At 47.2% G+C, this 20,407-nt stretch overlaps 1 protein-coding gene across 1 annotated transcript; it reads right to left on the bottom strand.

Annotated features, from left to right (window-relative positions):
* Positions 1-13,855: 13,855 nt before the first annotated feature.
* On the bottom strand, positions 13,856-15,213 carry LOC123401784 (transcription factor ILI5). Its single transcript, XM_045095635.1, has 2 exons — positions 14,811-15,213; positions 13,856-14,641 (listed from the first exon to the last, which is right to left on the bottom strand). The coding sequence occupies exons 1-2, from the start codon at positions 14,919-14,921 to the stop codon at positions 14,486-14,488; spliced, it is 267 nt and encodes an 88-aa protein (XP_044951570.1). The 5' UTR covers positions 14,922-15,213; the 3' UTR covers positions 13,856-14,485.
* Positions 15,214-20,407: the final 5,194 nt, after the last annotated feature.

Below are 20,407 nucleotides of genomic sequence, written 5' to 3'. Positions count from 1 at the left end.
TCAGATCCGAAAGCAAAGTGTTTGTTTCTAGAAACGGATCATTTCTCGAGGAAAGGTTTCTCTCGAAAGAATTGAGTGGGAGGATGGTAGAACTTGATGAGGTTATTGAACCATCACTTCAACTAGTGTGTAGCAGGGCGCAGGAAGTGGTTCCTGTGGCACCTACACCAATTGAAGTGAAAGCTCATGATGGTGATCATCGAGCATCGGATCAAGTTACTACAAGCCTCGTAGGTTGACAAGGTCACGTACTACTACAGAGTGGTACGGTAACCCTGTCTTGGAGGTCATGTTGCTGAGCAACAGTGAACCTACGAGTTATGGAGAAAGCAATGGTGGGCCCAGATTCCAACAAATGGCTGGAAGCCATGAAATCCGAGAGAGGATCCATGTATGAAAAACAAAGTGTAGACTTTGGAAGAACTACTTGATGGTCATAGGACTATTGAGTAAAGATGGATCTTTAAAAGGAAGACACACAATGATACTGATAAGTCACCATTAAGAAAAGCTCGACTTGTCGCAAAGATGTTTCCGACAAGATCAAACAGTTGACTATGATGAGACTTTCTCACTCGTAGCGATGCTAAAAGTCTGTTAGAATTATGTTAGTAGTTGCTGCATTATTTATGAAATATTGCATGTAGGATGTCAAAACATTGTTTCCTCGACGGTTTCCTTGAGCAAACATTGTATGAGATACAACCATGAGGTTTTGTCGATCCTAAAGATACTAGCAAGTATGCAAGCTCCAGCGATCCTTAAATGGACTGGTGCAAGCATCTCGGAGTTGGAATATACACTTTGATGAGATGATCAAGGATTTTGGGTTTGTCCATGGTTTATGAGAAACTTGTATTTCCAAAGAAGTGAGTGGGAGCACTATAGAATTTCTGATAAGTATATGTGGTTGACATATTGTGGATCAGAAGTAATGTAGAATTTCTGTAAAGCATACAAGGTTGTTTGAAAGGAGTTTTCAAAGGAATACCTGGATTGAGCTACTTGAACGTTGAGCATCCATTATCTATGGAGATAGATCGAAAGCGCTTAATGGAAGTTTCAACAAGATGCATGGCTTGACAAGTTTTGAAGGAGTTCAAAATAGATCAGCAAAGAAGGAGTTCTTGGTTGCGTTGTAAGGTGTGAATTTTGAGTAAGACTCAAAACCCTACCACGGCAGAATAAAGAGAATAGACGAAGGTCGTCTTCTATGCCTTAGCCGTAGACTCTAAAGTATGCCATGCTGAGTACCGCACCTGATGTGTGCCTTGCAGCAAGTCTATTAAGAGGTACACACAGTGATCCAGGATTGAATCACTGATCAGAGATCAAAGTTATCCTTAGTAACTAAATAGACTAAGGAATTTTTCTCGATTATGGAGGTGGCTAAAGAGTTCGTCGTAAAGGGTTACGTCGATGTAAGCTTTGGCACTAATCCAAATAACTATGAGTAGTGAAACGGATTTGTATAGTAGAGTAGATATTTGAAGTATTTCCGAATAGCACATAGTAGCAGCATCTATAAGATGACATAAAGATTTGTAAAGAACACACGGGTCTAAAAGTTTCAGAACTGTTGACTAAAACCTCTCTCATGAGCAAGACGTGATCACACCCCATGACTATATGGGTGTTGGATTCGTTCGAATCACATGGTGATGTGAACTAGATTATTGACTCTAGTGCAAGTGGGAGACTGTTGGAAATATGCCCTAGAGGCAATAATAAATTAGTTATTATTATATTTCTTTGTTCATGATAATCGTTTATTATCCATGCTATAATTGTATTGATTGGAAACACAATACTTGTGTGGATACATAGACAAAACACTGTCCCTAGTAAGCCTCTAGTTGACTAGCTCGTTGATCAAAGATGGCCAAGGTTTCCTGGCCATAGGCAAGTGTTGTTACTCGATAACGGGATCACATCATTAGGAGAATCATGTGATGGACTAGACCCAAACTAATAGACGTAGCATGTTGATCGTGTCATTTTGTTGCTACTGTTTTCTGCGTGTCAAGTATTTGTTCCTATGACCATGAGATCATATAACTCACTGGCACCGGAGGAATGCTTTGTGTGTATCAAACGTCGCAACGTAACTGGGTGACTGTAAACATGCTCTACAGGTATCTACGAAGGTGTTAGTTGAGTTAGTATGGATCGAGACTGGGATTTGTCACTCCGTGTGACGGAGAGGTATCTCGGGGCCCACTCGGTAATACAACATCACACACAAGCCTTGCAAGCAATGTGACTTAGTGTAAGTTGCGGGATCTTGTATTACGGAACGAGTAAAGAGACTTGCCGGTAAACGAGATTGAAATAGGTATGCGGATACTGACGATCGAATCTCGGGCAAGTAACATACCGAAGGACAAAGGGAATGACATACGGGATTATATGAATCCTTGGCACTGAGGTTCAAACGATAAGATCTTCGTAGAATATGTAGGATCCAATATGGGCATCCAGGTCCCGCTATTGGATATTGACCGAGGAGTCTCTCGGGTCATGTCTACATAGTTCTCCAACCCACAGGGTCTGCACACTTAAGGTTCGGCGTTGTTTTATGCGTATTTGAGTTATATGGTTGGTTACCGAATGTTGTTTGGAGTCCCGGATGAGATCAAGGATGTCACGAGGGTTTCCGGAATGGTCCGGAAACGAAGATTGATATATAGGATGACCTCATTTGATTACCGGAAGGTTTTCGGAGTTACCGGGCATGTACCAGGAATGACGAATGGGTTTCGGGTGTTCACCGGGGGGGCAACCCACCTCGGGGAAGCCCATAGGCCTTGGGGGTGGCGCACCAGCCCTTAGTGGGCTGGTGGGACAGCCCAAGAAGGCCCTTTGTGCCATAGGAAGAAAATCAAAGAGAAAAAAAAAGGAGGAGGTGGGAAAGGGAAGAAGGACTCCACCTTCCAAACCAAGTTGGATTCGGTTTGGAAGGGGAGACCTTCCCCCCTTTGGCTCGGCCGACCCCCTTGGGGCTCCTTGAGCCCCAAGGCAAGGCCCCCCCTCTCCCACCTATATATACGGAGGTTTTAGGGCTGATTTGAGACCACTTTTCCACGGCAGCTCGACCACATACCTCCACGGTTTTTCCTCTAGATCGCGTTTCTGCGGAGCTCGGGCGGAGCCCTGCTGAGATAAGATCACCACCAACCTCCGGAGCGCCGTCACGCTGCCGGAGAACTCTTCTACCTCTTTGTCTCTCTTGCTGGATCAAGAAGGCCGAGATCATCGTCGAGTTGTACGTGTGCTGAACGCGGAGGTGCCGTCCGTTCGGCACTAGATCGTGGGACTGATCGCGGGACGGTTCGCGGGGCGGATCGAGGGGCGTGAGGACGTTCCAGTACATCAACCGCGTTCACTAACAATTCTGTTGTGTGGTCTACAAGGGTACGTACATCGAACATCCCCTCTCGTAGATGGAGATCACCATGATAGGTCTTCGTGCGCATAGGAAAATTTTTGTTTCCCATGCGACGTTCCCCAACAGTCCACTCGAAGGTATCTGACTTCTTCACGAGTCGGTACAGAGGTAACGCCTTCTCGCCGAGTCGAGCGATAAACCTGCTCAAAGCCGCTAGGCAACCTGTGAGCCTTTGAACATCATGTACTCTTACCGGCTGCTCCATTCGGACAATGGTCCCGATCTTTTCGGGGTTGACATCGATCCCTCGTTCGGAAACGAAAAAACCGAGTAACTTCCCGCTGGGAACCCCAAATGAACACTTGGCTGGGTTGAGCTTCATATCATACCTACGGAGGTTGGCGAATGTTTCTGCCAAGTCAGTCAGCGGGTCGGAACCTTTCGTGACTTGACGACGATATCATCCATATATGCCTCCACGTTTCGACCGATCTGGTCTAGGAGGCATTTTTGGATCATGCGCATAAAAGTTGCTCCTGCATTCTTCAAACCGAATGGCATAGTGATGTAACAGAAACACCAGAATGGGGTGATGAAGGCTGTTTTTAATTCGTCTGGACCATACAAACGGATCTGATGATAGCCCGAATAGGCATCAAGGAAGGATAAGCGCTCGCAACCCGCAGTCGAATCAACAATTTGATCAATGCGGGGGAGCGGGAAGTGATCTTTCGGACAGACCTTATTGAGATGCTTGAAATCGATGCACATTCGGAGAGACTTGTCCTTCTTGGGCACCATGACAACATTAGTGAGCCACTCGGAGTGGTGTACCTCGCGAATGAAGTTGGCTGCCGAAAGTTTAGCCACCTCCTCTCCGATTGCCTTCCTCTTGTGCGCGGCGGACTGACGCAGGCGTTCTCGGACGGGCCGAGCAGCAGGATCCACATGCAGTTGGTGCTCAACCAACTCCCTGGGTACACCTGGCATGTCAGCAGGCTTCCATGCAAAAATGTCTCAGTTCTCATGGAGGAATTGGATGAGCTCGGCTTCCTATTTTGGATCAAGGGTGGTGGAGATGTTTGTCGGGGCAGCGGCGTCGTCCGTCGGGTGGATGCTGACTTTCTTCGTGTCTCCTGCCAATTGGAATGCGGACTCGGAAGCTGGCTTCTTTGAACGCATCAGGTCAGCGGGGTCGGCGGTCTTCTTGTACTCATCCAGCTCGAGAATAGCCATCTGCTGATCAGCAATCCTCGACCCCTGCTGCAGACATTCCTCGGCCCGCTGCCGATTGCCTGTGAACGTAATCACACCTTTGGGACCTGGCATCTTCAGCTTCAAATAGACGTAACATGGACGGGCCATGAAACGCGCATATGCCGGATGGCCCAGAATCGCGTGGTATGCACTCTGGAAGTCCACCACCTCGAATGTCAGCTTCTCCTTGCGGAAGTTCTTGTCAGAGCCAAAGACGACATCCAACGCAATCTGGCCGAGTGATTTGGCCTTTCTTCCTGGGACGACTCCGTGGAACTGCATACTGCTCTCGGTAAGTTTGGACATCGGAATGCCCATTCCCTTGAGAGTGTCGGCGTACATGATGTTCAAGCTGCTGCCGCCGTCCATGAGGACTTTGCACAGCCTGACTCCTTCCACCACCAGGTCGACGACCAGAGCTTGCCTCCCTGGGGTGGGTACGTGTGCTGGGTGGTCTGACTGATCATAGGTGATCGCAGTCTGTGACCACTTGAGGAACGTGGGAGTGGATGGGATTGCCATGTTTACCTCCGTGTTGACCAGCTTCAGTCGACTTTTGCTTTCCACATCAGCAAAAATCATCAACGTTGCATGGACTTGGGGGAACGGATCCTCCTTGTCCTCATCATCCTGCTCGGTGTCCTTCTCACTCGGTTGTCCTTCACCGAATCCTTGGATCAGGAGGCGACACTGCCGAGTGGTATGCTTCGGCAATATGGCATTGCCTTCTTCATCGATCTTCGTGTGGATTGGACACGGTTGATCCAGGATGGAATTTCCTGACTGCCTCTTCTTGGGGGTGTACTGTACTTTCCCCTTGCCTTTGAACTTGGCATTTGTAACGGCTGCTGCCTCTGCCTGCGGAGTGGATTGAGCTTTCTGCTTCTGCTTCCGATTGATGTTCCCATCTCCATCGGCGACTGACTTATGCTTGCCGCTATGTATGCGGTCCTCCTCTTCGCCATTTGCATAGCGCGCGGCTATCTCCATCATCTTGCTCATGGAGATGTCGCCTGTCCGACCAAACTTCAGGTACAGATCTCTGTACCGCACGCCTGCCTTGAAGGCGCAGACTGCTTGGTGCTCTGTGACGTTCTCCACCGTGTGGTAGAGGGTCGTCCAGCGCTGGATGAAATCGCGCAAGGGCTCGTTCTACTTCTGGACACAGTGCTGGAGCTCTACGAGACCAGCAGGGCGTTTGCACGTACCCTCGAAGGTCCTGATGAAGACTCGGGCCAAATCTGCCCAGCTCTAGATGCTTGATGGAGCTAACTGGTTCAGCCAGGCTCGCGCCGAACCGTCGAGCATCAGTGGGAGATGTTTCATGGCGACATGGTCATCTCCACCACCGATCTGGACCGCCACTCTGTAGTCGTCCAACCAAGTTTCTGGTTTGGACTCTCCTGTGAACTTGCTGATTCCCGTCGCCAATCGGAAGTTGGGAGGGATGTCAGCCGAGCGGATGGCCCGACTGAAGCACTCGGGGCCAGAGACAACGGTCCTACTGCCACTCGGACGGTCTCTATCATGACCATCACGGTGGTCTCGACTTCTGTCGACCTTCTTCTGGGCGATGTACCCTCTTGCATCAGGCCTTGGATCATGCGCATCACCGTACGAACGACGATCATCGTGATGCTGGGGCCCGTAAGGCCCACCCCGCGGAGGAGTACGCGAACGGCGACGATCTTCGGGGTGAGACCGAATGGGAAGCGGATTCCGACTCGGGTCCCTGGAACGGTTGCCCCCTCCACGTCGCTGATGAGAGTCGGGACTGAAAACCGACCGATGCGAGTTCGCGTGAACAGAACTGTTGTGGATCCTGTTGTGCGACTGGGAGACCGCCGAATATTGCTGCTGCGCCGTATGCAACAGGGCACGGATCTGCTCAATTACTCTATCAGCCTCTGAATCAGTCAGCTGGAGAGAATCGGCTATCCTGGCAGCCGCAGCCAAGTTGAGGATGGGTGTGCGGAACACCTCGACGTTGCTCTGGCGAGTGCGTCGACTGGAAAAACGATGGTGTTGATGACGAACGCCGGATGATTCTCCGAACTCACGCTCGTTCCGACCATTTCCGAGGGGACTTTCATGGGAATCGGCCATGAGAACTTCGGTTGCAGGCCCGCGACCCGGATACTCGGAAGGTAGCTCAGTCGGAACTGACTCCAAGCACTGGGATGGCGGCGGGACCACAACCGATTCGAGCACCGCCACTTGAGAGGAGGATGCGCTCTGTCGCGCCTGGGCGTGCCGCACCCAGCGCTGGAGCCGCGGACGACGGGGTCACTTGTTGCGGCGCGTGACGGGGGCGAAGATCGACACCGGGGTCGATGGATGGAGAAGAAGAACACCGCGGGAACTCGCACGGAAGTGAGTAGCCCCATGACTGGGAAGCGCCTCGACGTCGAGGGGCGCATCCCGAAGCCATGCCGAATCGTCGGCGATGAAGGAGAGGGCACCGAAGAGGATCTCATGACCCATGCACATATCTCCACCAGACGACATGACGAAAAGATGAAATCGCAAACTCGCCGGAAGTCGCTTAGACGCCTGCCCCACAGTGGGCGCCAACTGTCGTGGGTATAAGTATGACAGTAGAAGTGTAGGGTACAAAAGGATGGGCAGAGCCCTAGCTACAGCGAGGATGTATGAGTTCAGGCCCCTCTACGGTGGAGGTAAAAGCCCTACGTCTCAGTGCTCTTGGGAGCTTTGTGTGGAGTGGATTATAGGATTACAGCAAGTGCCAACCCTTGCACCAGTGGGGTAGGGCGGCTTATATACAGTGCGCTGCCCTTCATAATGGCCCGGTGGACAAGGGTGGAATAGTGGTGAATAAATGCCTACGTTACAGGTAACGTAAGCTTTAAATGCTAATGATGGTGTATGAAAACGTATGACCGTTGCCCTCCTGGGAGGTTACGATGTACAGAGTGGATTCCAGTCGGTACGTTAGATACGCTCCGAGTGGATCATCGCCGACTGGATGATGGGGGCGTCCTTAGTTCAGTCGGAACTGTCTAAGGGCCTTGTCTTCTATGAAGGGTAATCCTTGGGTAGGACCTATAGGGCAGACCTATGGCCCTACCCTGGGACTATAACCCAATCAGACACCGATGGAAGCATGTACCTAGATCGTGGCTGGAAGCAGTTCGTCCATGCCTACGACCTGCGGCATGGGAACTTCCTTGTCTTCAGGTATGACGGCAACGCCACGTTCGCCGTGAAGGTGTTCGACATGACTATGTGTCGGAGGCGCTACCAGGACGACGACGATGCCAGTATGCTCTGTCTCTTCTTCCTCTCCATTAGGCTATCTCTCACACCCATTTAAAAAAAACTTTTTTGCATTTGGCAAGGCAATGGGAGCAGGAGCAGGGAGTACTGACAATGTTGTAAATGGTAGTAATTGGTCTCTTCTGCTGCTTTTCAGAGATGGAGTTCTTCACGATTATACTTGAGAAATCCTCCAGCAGGCAGGTGCTGCCGGACAATTTTGTGAAGATGTTGGACGGTCATCGGCCACAGAACATGAAGCTGAGGCAAGCCGGCAATGGGCTTCGCAAGCTGTGGGACGTGGAGGTGGCGTTCGACACCAATGAAAGCATGTACCTAGATCGTGGCTGGAAGCAGTTCGTCCGTGCCTACGACCTGCGGCACGGGTACTTCCTTGTCTTCAGGTACGACGACAACGCCACGTTCGCCGTGAAGGTGTTCGACACGACTTTGTGTCAGAGGCGCTACCAGGACGACGACGTTGCTAGTACGCTCTGTCTCTTCTTCCTATCCATTAGGCTATGTCTCACACCCATTTTAAAAAAAACTTTTTTGCATTTGGCAAGGCAATGGGAGCAGGAGCAGCGAGTACTGCGACATGTGTTATGTCTACGGCAGCAGCGACTCTGGCTACAGAAAAAGTAGCAGCGACTCTGGCTACAGCAAAAGTAGCAGCGACGATGGCCTCGCGATGGTGATCCCACAGCTGGGCGACATGGCCATGCCAATTCTGGTAGAGGAGTACATCCCACAGCCTGGCCTGGGGCTTCGCCACTCTAAGCGCATCAGGATGATTAAGGAGAAGGTGAAGAAGCAGGAGTGAAGATCTTAAGAACCTGATGGAGCTTTAATCTTTATAGTGTAAACTTTTTAAGTACGATAGTGTTGAACTGCTACAACACTTTTAAGTATGATGGTGGTGTGCTTGATGAAATTTTGTGCATGCTCATGGATGCTCATTGATGAAAGATAAAATTATTTCTTTTTGTGCTTGCTCATGGATGCTCCTTGGTTGGTGTATATAACAACCTAAATTAACCCCTAAACCAGCCCCTTTCAAAAAAAAACTCAGCTTCAGCCAGGTGCTGACGCGTGGATGCCTTTTGATCCCGGTTGGTGTCACCAACCCGGACTAAAGGCCCCCCTGCCTGGCCTGACCGCAACGGCCATGTGGAGGCCCATCTGTCCCGGTTAGTGTAAGAACCGGGACTAAAGGCCGAGGCCATTAGTAATGACCTTTTAGTCCCGGTTTCAAAACCGGGACAAAAGGCTCTTTTTCTACTAGTGCCAATAGGCTCTTTTCAAACACACTTTAGCCTGCCGCCCCAAAAACATCAAAAAACCTCCTTTCAATAGTACGAAGTTGAAAATAGTTCAGTCCTGTGGTGGATTAGGCGGTCATGTCAAAAGTGCTCGTTCCATAAAATTTCTGAAGACCATCAAGTAGTGGCAGAGCACTTGGTTTTATTGTAGAGATGTACTAGCCTCCGAGTACTCCCTTGGCCTCCCCCTTTAAACAACCAAGAGGGTCATGCCTCGTACTACGAATGCCCTCAGGGTTTCTAAGAGCAACTCTAGCAGACCCCGCATCCGTCCGGTCCGCAAAACGTGTTTGCAGTTCGTGGAAAAACATCTTTACGGGCCGGTGCGCACGGCCGCGGATGCAGACCATGTAAAACGGACCCGTAAAAAAACATATTCGTGGAATATGCTTTTTAAGACCCCGTGCGGGCTAAAATGTCCCTCCCACCAACCGCTTCCGCTTATATGCAGGGCACCACAACGGCGAGGGGATACCTGCAAATATGCGGGTTGGGGCAGAGATTTTACCGCGTCCCGCAAAAACATTTGCGGGCCGGGGTGGGATGCGGGGTCTGATCGGACAGGTGTTTCCACCCCGACCCGCATTTTGGCGATTATTTTCCGGGTCGGGGCGGGATGCTGGGTCTGCTAGAGTTGCTCTAAGGAGAAAAGAAACGAAGTCGACCATGCAGTAAGTGAATGCGTACAAAGAAAAATAACCTCGATGAGTGTTTATGTAATTAAAAATTAAATCATTTCTACGTGGCTAGTGCGATCATAATAAGACATACGATGTCATCCTTATTAGCGTTTTCAACCTATAAAAAATACCGTTCAAATAATGACCAAAAATATTGACAAGACGTGTGGGCGAATAAAGATTAGACGCTATTTGGATAATTGGCCACGTAAAACATGCAAATTTGCACATGTGTACAAAAGCTATACTTCTTGCTTTCTTGTCAATTATGATGGGTGAGATAATCTTTGGTTGGCACCATTCGCTTACGACAGTATCACATGAAGATTTAAACTTTTAGTGGAACCTTTATCTTCCAATTTGTTTTTTTATTATTTCTTGGGACCTATGAATGCGTGAGCGCATGATACATAGAATCAACTATGAAGGACCTAAATGTAATGAGGTTTTAGCGAAACACACCTCGTCCTTTTGTCAGGTTAATCGTATTCGATGGAGACAAGAGATTTTGTCATGACAGAAGACGAGGGCCAATCAAATCCCACATGAAAGAAATGTCCGATAGGAAAGAATTGAGCACTTGTAAAAGAGTTTCCTTCTTATTGCTAACAATCCGGTATAAAGCTGGGTCTTGCTCTCAGAGGCTGGCATAGTGGCATTACCTAGCCGGTTGTCCTTCCAGAAATGAATCTCTATCCCATGTTTAATCGTGAAGAATCCAAAGGGAAAGTGATGTTTTTTACCCTTATTAGACTTGCACAAAAGTGTGAATCATCAGGTTTTCAATAGGACTGGGACACAACTTTATATCAGAAATACTTGTTGTGCAATAGTGTTCGTCTCATCTCCATAAAGAAGTCTGAGTAACAATCTAAATGCCAAACGCCGTCGAACTAGCTAGCTGTTACGGCAAGTGTACATATCATGCATACTGTTTCGGAGCAGTACCATCGCATTAGCAATTTAGCATGCATGTGGGGTTCCTTGGAGAATCTAGCAACGCTGTCCACCCATCAGCAGCAATTAAACGAACCTACCTGCACATTGCGATAGCAGGGCACATGCATGTATGCGTGTAATAATACTTTGCCCAAGAAACCCCTAAGAAACTTGCATAAACCAGTGACTGTCCACACTGGGCAATCCTGCCTCCTTGGCTGCGCCAGATGCACGTTAGTTTGTTGCGCCGTGTATGGCTAGCTGTCCACCATTCACTCATGTTGAGCAGCCGAAAAAATCTCAAAGATGCTAATATATTTGTTGCCTCAGTCTCTTAAAGATGTTCATGTAAATAGGGTATAAATGTGTAGTAAGTTCATTTGAGTGAGCACATGTGAGTGAGTGAATGTGTGCGTTTAGGGCATCTTCGAAGCTGACTCGTAAATGGCTCATGTATATGTCCGGACGTGGTCTGCCGACATGATGCGGGAGAGAACCATCTAACTATTTTCACAAATTAATCCTTATTTGTTCTTTTGGGAGAAGAGAGAGGAGAGGTGAACATGCATCTGTGGAGAGAAAAAAATAGGAGAACCACGTGATTGCTTTTTTGTGTGTGGGTCAAATGGATGTCCGGACATCGGCATAGTTCCTCCACATTTATCTCCAATTTATCGGAAAACGGATGCCTGGACCCTTAACAGATCGATGGGGGTCCCCATTGAACGACAAAGTTGACACAAATGGTTCAGACACTATAATCCGAACATATACCAAAGTTTTGAGGCTTTCCTATGGAGATGCTCTTATACTCGGTTTCTGAAATATCTTGTAAGATTAATTATTTCTGACCACTTGGGTTAAAATTTAATTAGTTATTTAGTATGTCACTTTACTAAGAGATAGTATCATAGAGTGATGTAGACGGATTATAAGAGATGTCACTTCACACTTGTATCTTGTTGGAGAGAAAGGAGAGAAGAGAGAATATAATCAGGGCTACAAACTATAGTCAGGGATGAATAACTATTGATGGGCGGGCTATAGGATAACTCAATTTCAACATGCTTTGTGAGAGAAAAGGTGTGCCCCATATTAATGATAACATACTACTAGTATGACTAAGTATTATATGAGTGAACTGCTGAACTGGCTATAAATGATGTGGCAACTCAATATATATAACCGATTGTTGGCTATACTATTAATCATACTCTATCCCCATACATACCTACCTAAGAGAGCGATCACATTAGTTTCTAATTATCTCAATATGTGTGCTTCCACGTCATAAAAAGTATTGTAGCCATTAGGCCTCTTTCAATGCACAAGTGCTTAGATTAGGTGCTAAGCACATTGAATACTTTAACAACTAAAATCTTCAATGCGTACATGTTTAACTTTTTGTAGCTAAGCTCACTTTATTAAATGATTTAGCAACTAAACTCTCCTGTTTGGCATTGTTTCTTTCTTGGTTCACCAAACTCATTTCTCTTCTCTTAGTTACATTGTCACATCATATTTTTCGTCTACATGACAGCCTTAGCACCGATACAAGGTGGAGTACTCGGAACGGCATTAGATTACTAGTATGATCCACTAGCATATGTCCGATCTACGCATGAGAATGTCCTATCATAAAATACACATTAATGCATTCTAGCAGTTTTAAATCACGTTGCATTTAATTGTGACATGCACAAATTTTCATGTTAAGACTTTTTTTGCTTATGAAAAAATTTCTGACATAGTTTAATCATAAGGGCTGAATTAGTATTCTACACAATATTTAGAAATTATATATCTAGTTCCTTGATTGCACTATTTAGTTGATGCAGAAGTTGGGGATGTTTACTCTTAAAAAACAAATGATAAGTGCCACACATCAGGTGCGTAGTACTTCGGCCATTACTTTTTTCGATGACAATTGAAGTCACGCAAGAATGACAATTCTAGCAACACACGGTAAGGTTTTTTCAGAAATAAACCGAAGCACGAAAGTTATCATGCTTGGCAACTAAAGTTATCATCCTCGCATCACTAAACTTCGCATAAAAATGTTCAGAGTTGTCATGTCCTCATATCTGATGTGTGATATTTATCAGGGTTCTAAAAGAACATATGTATATATAACTACACTAATGCAAACACGGTATGTTAGACTATCCATAGTGAGAGTAACTTCGACAATAACCTAAGGTCCAACTCAATAAATTTGCTTAGGTGACAATTATTTAATGAGGAGAGCGATGAATTGAGGAACATAGTTAGGTACTCACGCTATGAGTAACATTGCACAATTCAAGACACGATAAATCTACAAGCTAACAAATAAAATTTTGCATTACATCACATATATATTACTGTCAGTCATCGGCCGGCATTGTAGGGTGGGCGACTGAACTGAACCACACGCGGTCGTCTTCTCATCTGGTACCCCGGTGGTTATATCGATCGTACTAACATGAATGCGCGGTGCGCGCGCAGAAAGAGAAGGGAGGAGGGTGGTCGACAGCATCCACACAGCATTAACAGCCGGCAAAATAAGGCAGTTGACGCAAAGCGTTTCCTGATCCCCTCATCTATTTTCTTACAGTGCTGATTAAAGAAAGGACAAACCCAAGTGGAGACACATGCACTGGTGCAGAGGCACACAGAGAGAGACCGGGTTTGCACTCTTTTCACATACCGCCGTGCCGTTTCCGTAGCAGAAGGAGAGTCACTGGTGGTAGCATCAGAACAGCCGGAGCCACCGCAAGTGGGCATCCCATACATATCAAGTAGTAGTACTGCTGGATCTGTATGCAAGTATAAACATAGCGTAATCGTCGTGTTTTTAATCTGATGAAAGTAAACGCGTTGCTTCACGTGCGTACGGATAGGGCCGATCGAGGGCGAGAGTGCATAGAGGAAGCGACCAAGAAAGCCCGGCATTATTTCCATATCTTTATACTTACCATACGTAAAAAAGAACAGTACTGTCCAGTCCAGTATTAATTTGATCTCGTAGTACGTATTCCAACAAAAGTTAAACCTGGATGGTACAACATGGCGTTGATATTAATTTGCTCTAGGTAATAGTAGGAGGAGTAGTACCGTAGTAGTGGTCGGTCGGTTGTCTATAGAGGACACAACTCGATCCAATGCCACCAACTAAATTTACATATCGAGTAGTAGATCGAGAAAGGGAGAACAAAAGAGGGGAAGAGGCAGACAGGAGGAGGAACGGAGCCATCTATCCAGCTCCGAGCTAGCGAGGGAAACACGCACACGGAGGAGACGATCGAGAGATTAACTCAAGCGGCAGCCAGCGCGCGAGGATAAGCTTTGGCCCAAGGTAGGGACGCTAGCTAAGCTAATGCCCTACGCAGTACAGCAGAAGGAGTGAAGCTTAGGGACACGGAGTACATTTTTCGATCTACACGATCAGATCGATCTAGGCAGAAAGGGAGCAGGAAAGAGATACATATTTAAATATGTGGAGGACAAATATATATACCCTAGCTAAGCAAAGCTCTCGTGCGTACGTGTCCGGCTGGCCGGAGAAACCCATGGCGCCGCCGCCGCTTAATCGTCCCGGCGGTTTAGTCCTCGCCGACCTGCCGGCACTTCAGTACGTACGATCACGAGCGGAGGATGCTGCGGATGATCTCTGCTCCGGCGCTATTGTGGTCCATGGTCGACATGAGGTCCGACAGCCGGTCGCTGAGGTCGTCCACCTCCCGGTGGAGGCTCTTGATGTAGCTGCACGTCTCCTTGAGCAGCTTCGTCGTCGACGCCTGCATTTTCGTTCCACGCATCCGTTATTTCTTGCTCGCTTCGTACAAGTCAAACTCGCACGGACAATGCAACCACCTAGCTAGCTAAGCAAAGGCAAGTGGTGGAGTAATGAATGTGCGTGTGTGCATCGTCGTTGCGGTGGTAATTAAGCTTAAGCAAGTTAATTACCTGGCTGGAGCCGCGGCGGCGAGAGTTGGGGAGCAGAGACTGGAGCTTGGAGATGAGCTCGTTGATCTCCTCGTCGGAGATGGCGCCGCGCGACGACCTTCTGCTCGACATCGTCTTCCTTCCTAGCCGCCGCTGCGTCGCCGGCCGGGATGACAAGCTAGCTACCGCCGGCCGGAGCTAACAGAGACTGCAGACTGCCGCCGGCAAGTAAAGCCACACAGTGTGTATGCTCAAGGAGCGGCGGGCAGTTGGCCAGTGAGCGAAGGGAGGCCCTCGCTGACGTCGAGCAACTCAAGGATACTTTGCTGCTGGATATAACTTGTAGTTGTGCAATCGCTGGAGGAGTGTGTGAGGGAGACAGAAAGGGAGAGGGTGTCTTTATAAGGAGGAGATGGATTGGGGAACGATGCGGATTATAATTCGACCTCGGCAAGTAATTATAGCACTGGCTACTGGCGGAGAGGAAAAGTAGGAATAGCCGGGCCCGCATGTCCCTCTCCGTCTAATCACTGATGGGCCGGGCCTCCTCGCCTCACCGGTCATCGGTGCGCGGGGCCCGCTGGCAGGGACGCAGCCCGTGGGCCCTACTTAAATGACCACGCACCACTGGCCACGTGCCCCATGCCGCCTTGCAGGACTGTCCAGTTTTATTTACCGGGAAAGAGCCCCTGACCTGGCTAGACGTGTTCGCCTCCTCGCCACCGTGCTGACCGAACCAGGAAATCGACAAAATCATTTGTTTCGTTTGAGGTTGTGATTTGATGTTGCCCAAAGCCAAAGTCCCTCGGCACACGATCTCTTTATATAGCCCCGAGTCTTATTAAGCGTACTACGTGTATGCACCACGGACTGATGTGTTGCCTAATTAGTCGACTACACTAGTGGGGACGGGGCCTTTAGCCCCGGCCCGTAAGGGTAGGGATGAAATGGAGTGAAAATTTTCCGCTTTTCCGAAGGAAAAATGAAAACGGAGAGGCAATATGAAAGCGGAAATGGAAGTTTGCAAAACGAAAATGAAAATGGAATTTTTAATGGGAAAACGGAAACAAAAACGGAAGAGTGTTTTTCGATGGAACATATGTGGAAATGGAACTTTTCGTTTCCATGAATATGAAATTTCTCATTTTTACTATAGGCCTACGGCTGCTTTGTAGCCCAACCATCAAATAACACACAATGACACAATGAGCATAATGGATCATTTGAGACTCAACTTATACTACCATATATATACTCAACTAGACCCTATACACAATTATCATGTACTAATACAATACTAGGATATGTTGCTAACATAATCAAATTATTTTGTAGACATGTTAGCAATTCATTAAAAAAATTGTTGTCTCTATTACTCTATGATTCAAGGGTTTTAAAGTTCCGGTCAACGCCCACTTCTATTTCTGTATCCGTTTTGTATTCGCTATGTGTCTGCTTCCGACAGTATCTGTTTTCGTATTCATTTTCGAGGTTTCTGTATTCGTTTCCACTTCTGCAAAACAATATGAAAACAAATGTGATAGCACTCAGTTCCGTTCGCTGCCGCACCGTTTTCATCCCTACGTAAGGGGCTTTAGTCCCGGTTCACCAACCGGGACTAAAGGGGCGGGACTAAAGGCTTAACCTTTAGTCCCGGCCCAGTTACAAGCCGGGACTAAAGGTGCTCCACTTGGGCGCCTCGTAGCACCCCAGGGGCAGGACCTTTAGTCCCGGTCCGTTACACGGGCCGGGTCTAAAGAGTTTCAGATTTTGCTTATTTTTGGGGGGTTTTTTTGAATGAAATTATTTTTGGGTTTTAGGGTTTTAGGGTTTAGGTGTTCGGGAGATTAACGTGATGCCTCGTTTGGTGTTCGGGAATTAGTTTTCATATAATTTAAATAGAAATAATTATGCATATATATAAGGTTAACTTATCTTACAAGAGAGCATAGATCTGAATTATCGGGACTAGAGCCCGTCTATTCGATTACATGGACGAACATCAGTAATGGCCCCTAGCTACACTAAATCGTCATTTGTCATCTATAGCTTCCGTCCTCAGAAATCCCGCAAGCTCCTCTGCAACAGCAATCGCGCGTTGCTCTGGTAGGACCTTCGTCGTCATGGTCGTGTGCTATATAAGAAGAGGAGATGAATATGAATATCAATCATGATAACAAAGAATGACGGGTAAAAATAGAGGTGTGAATGTTCATTGCTTACGTCGAATCTGTGATCCTTGTGCTCAGAGGTAAACGTGCGAATGGTCTCGCAAACATAGTATCCGCATAGATGCGTTCCCCGTGGCTGCTGGTCGCACTTTACGAGAATAGAATATATATAATCAAAATAATAATCTAGCATCATAAATGTATTGAAAATAGAAATATATCATACTACTACTTACCTGAGCCGCTCTAAAGGTCAGCTTCTCAGGAAAGTTACCGGGAGTCATGCACTTGAACCGCTTCCAAACCCTGCCCGACGAGGATAATGATTTGCTAAGTTTTTCATTAATTGATATATCAGAAAATCATCGAAAGAGACCGATAGAGAGCAAGAATGATTTAAATTACCCTTGGAGCATGTCCTGCAGGCTTTGGAACTGTTCCAAGGGTCTCGATAATGGGTCGAAGGCATCAACTCTTCCCTTATCAATTTGAATGTCCAACAGAATCCAATGGAAGCTGCACATGTATGTATATATATATATATATATATATATATATATATATATATATGTGTGTGTGTGTGTGTGTGTGTGTGTGTGTGTGTGTGTGTGTGTCAGTAACTTATCAATTACACTTATAAGTGAATGGACACAACACAGTAAAGACCCTCACCTGAAGTTGTATGGAAACACTATGTGGTCACAGAAATTTTGATCTGTTAGAAACCTTAGAAGGTTTTCCTCCGTCTCCTTGGGATAATCAGTTAGCGTCGCTATATGTATTTTATCTGGGTCAATAAACCCAATATTTAGGATGTTCTTACTTTTACTATCCAGAATCTTCATTCTGCATAATAGAGTACAAGTTATATATAGACAATGAATTGAAATAACTAAACAAGTTATATGTAGACAACGAATTGAAAAACTTACAGACAATAGCAACTCATAAGCGATTTGTCGAGGGCGTCGCCATTGTACATCTGGAAGAGTTCGTCAAAGTCGATATGGATTTCTTCAGGGCGGCCGTAGTACTCCCGTGGGACACTCAGCACGATCATCGTTCTCCCATTCTTTGATTCAGTTAAGTACCATTGATGCAAGTAACGCATATTTGTTGGGAGATCATCTTTGCTGACCAAAGGCTCACCCATGACAAACTGTGGCTTAGGGGCTACCACAGCCTTGGGTATCCTGTCGTCTTGGGAAGCCAGCAAATCTTCAACCGAGACACCACATTCAGCCATCAACTCCTTTGCTATTTCAAAAGCTAGCCCCTGCACCGGAGGGGGAACATTCTCGGTTAACACCTTGAGGGGTGGGATCGACTGTTTGGCCTGTTGTCCAAGCTGAGGAACGTCTGATTTTTTCTTGCTTGTAGTTGAACTTGATTTGCTCCCAGTTGCACTTGCACGTGATCTGCTCCTTTTCAATTCCTTCTGCAATGTGCGTGTATAGTCATCAGGCTTATGGTGTAAGTCATACTGTGATGGAAGGGTCGTGAAGTATTTTGCAAATGCTATTTGCTTCTCAGTGTATTCCGGGCGGGGCTCGGGTTCCTTCTTTTTCATCTGCGCATCATGATGTTCCTTTGCTATCCTGGCATTTTCCTCGGGGGTACGATCATAAGGTCTGATAGGAAGATTAGAATGACGTACCTTTGGGAGGGGCGACCGTTTGCGCTTTGGGGGGCTCCATGGCTTAGGAATCGTCGGTGGAGCGTTCTTGGTGGCACGCTCCCGCTTAGTATCCGGAGCGGGCGGCGGCGGAGACGGACGACCCAAGTCCGGCGGCGGTGATCGAGATGGACTCGTGTTGTATTGGCCGACGTCATGTGGAGGGCTTGGAGGTGATCTGCTCTTTTTCACTTCCTTCTGCAATGTGTGTGTATAGTCATCAGGCTTATGGTGTAAGTCATACTGTGATGGAAGGGTCATGAAGTATTTTGCAAATGCTATTTGCTTCTCGGTGTATTCCGGGCGGGGCTCGGGTTCCTTCTTTTTCATCTGCGCATCATGATGTTCCTTTGCTATCCGGGCGTTTTCCTCGGGGGTACGATCATAAGGTCTGGTAGGAAGATTAGCATGATTTACCTTTGGGAGGGGCGACCGTTTGCGCTTTGGGGGGCTCCGTGGCTTAGGAATCGTCGGCGGAGCATTCTTGGTGGCACGCTCCCGCTTAGTATCCGGAGCGGGCTGCGGCGGAGACGGACGACCCAAGTCCGGAGGCGGTGATCGAGATGGACTCGTGTTGTGCTGGCCGACGTCATGTGGAGGGCTTGGAGGTAATGGAGGTGTAGGTGACCTGCGACGACTCGGAGGCGGTGTTGTCCTTGGGGCCGAGCCTGGAAGCTTGATGTAGTTCTTGTCCCATAGGATGACTCCACCCAGTACTTCTCCGAGTGTCCTCTCATCTTCGGGTCCAGCTATGTCGAGCTCCATATCATGAAACCCCGTCAGGATTTCATCCACCCCGACTTTAGCAAAGCCAGCTGGAATATCACGGCCATGCCAGCGTGCATCAGGGCCAGAAGGTAAAGCTTGTCCGACGGCCACCTTCATGGATATGTTCTTGAATTTCTGATGGAGTTCACATGATGTTGACTCCTTGATTCCATCCACAGGGTAGCCGGTGTTGGAATTATGCCCTAGAGGCAATAATAAATATAGTTATTATTATAATTCATGTATCAAGATAATCGTTTATTATCCATGCTATAATTGTATTGAATGAAGACTCATTTACATGTGTGGATACATAGACAAAACACTGTCCCTAGCAAGCCTTTAGTTGGCTAGCCAGTTGATCAAAGATAGTCAGTGTCTTCTGATTATGAACAAGGTGTTGTTGCTTGATAACTGGATCACGTCATTAGGAGAATCACGTGATGGACTAGACCCAAACTAATAGACGTAGCATGTTGACCGTGTCATTTTGTTGCTACTGTTTTTTGCGTGTCAAGTATTTGTTCCTATGACCATGAGATCATATAACTCACTGACACCGTAGGAATACTTTGTGTGTATCAAACGTCGCAACGTAACTGGGTGACTATAAAGATGCTCTACAGGTATCTCCGAAGGTGTTAGTTGAGTTAGTATGGATCAAGACTGGGATTTGTCACTCTGTGTGACGGAGAGGTATGTCGGGGCCCACTCGGTAATGCAACATCACACACAAGCCTTGCAAGCAATGTGACTTAGTGTAAGTTGCGGGATCTTGTATTACGGAATGAGTAAAGAGACTTGCCGGTAAACGAGATTGAAATAGGTATGCGGATACCGACGATCGAATCTCGGGCAAGTAACATACCGAAGGACAAAGGGAATGACATACGGGATTATATGAATCCTTGGCACTGAGGTTCAAATGATAAGATCTTCGTAGAATATGTAGGATCCAATATGGGCATCCAGGTCCCGCTATTGGATATTGACCGAGAAGTCTG

Source organism: Hordeum vulgare, chromosome 6H, assembly GCF_904849725.1.
Source record: "Hordeum vulgare subsp. vulgare chromosome 6H, MorexV3_pseudomolecules_assembly, whole genome shotgun sequence".
Lineage (NCBI taxonomy): Eukaryota > Viridiplantae > Streptophyta > Magnoliopsida > Poales > Poaceae > Hordeum > Hordeum vulgare.
This window is presented reverse-complemented; position numbering and strand designations above follow the sequence as displayed.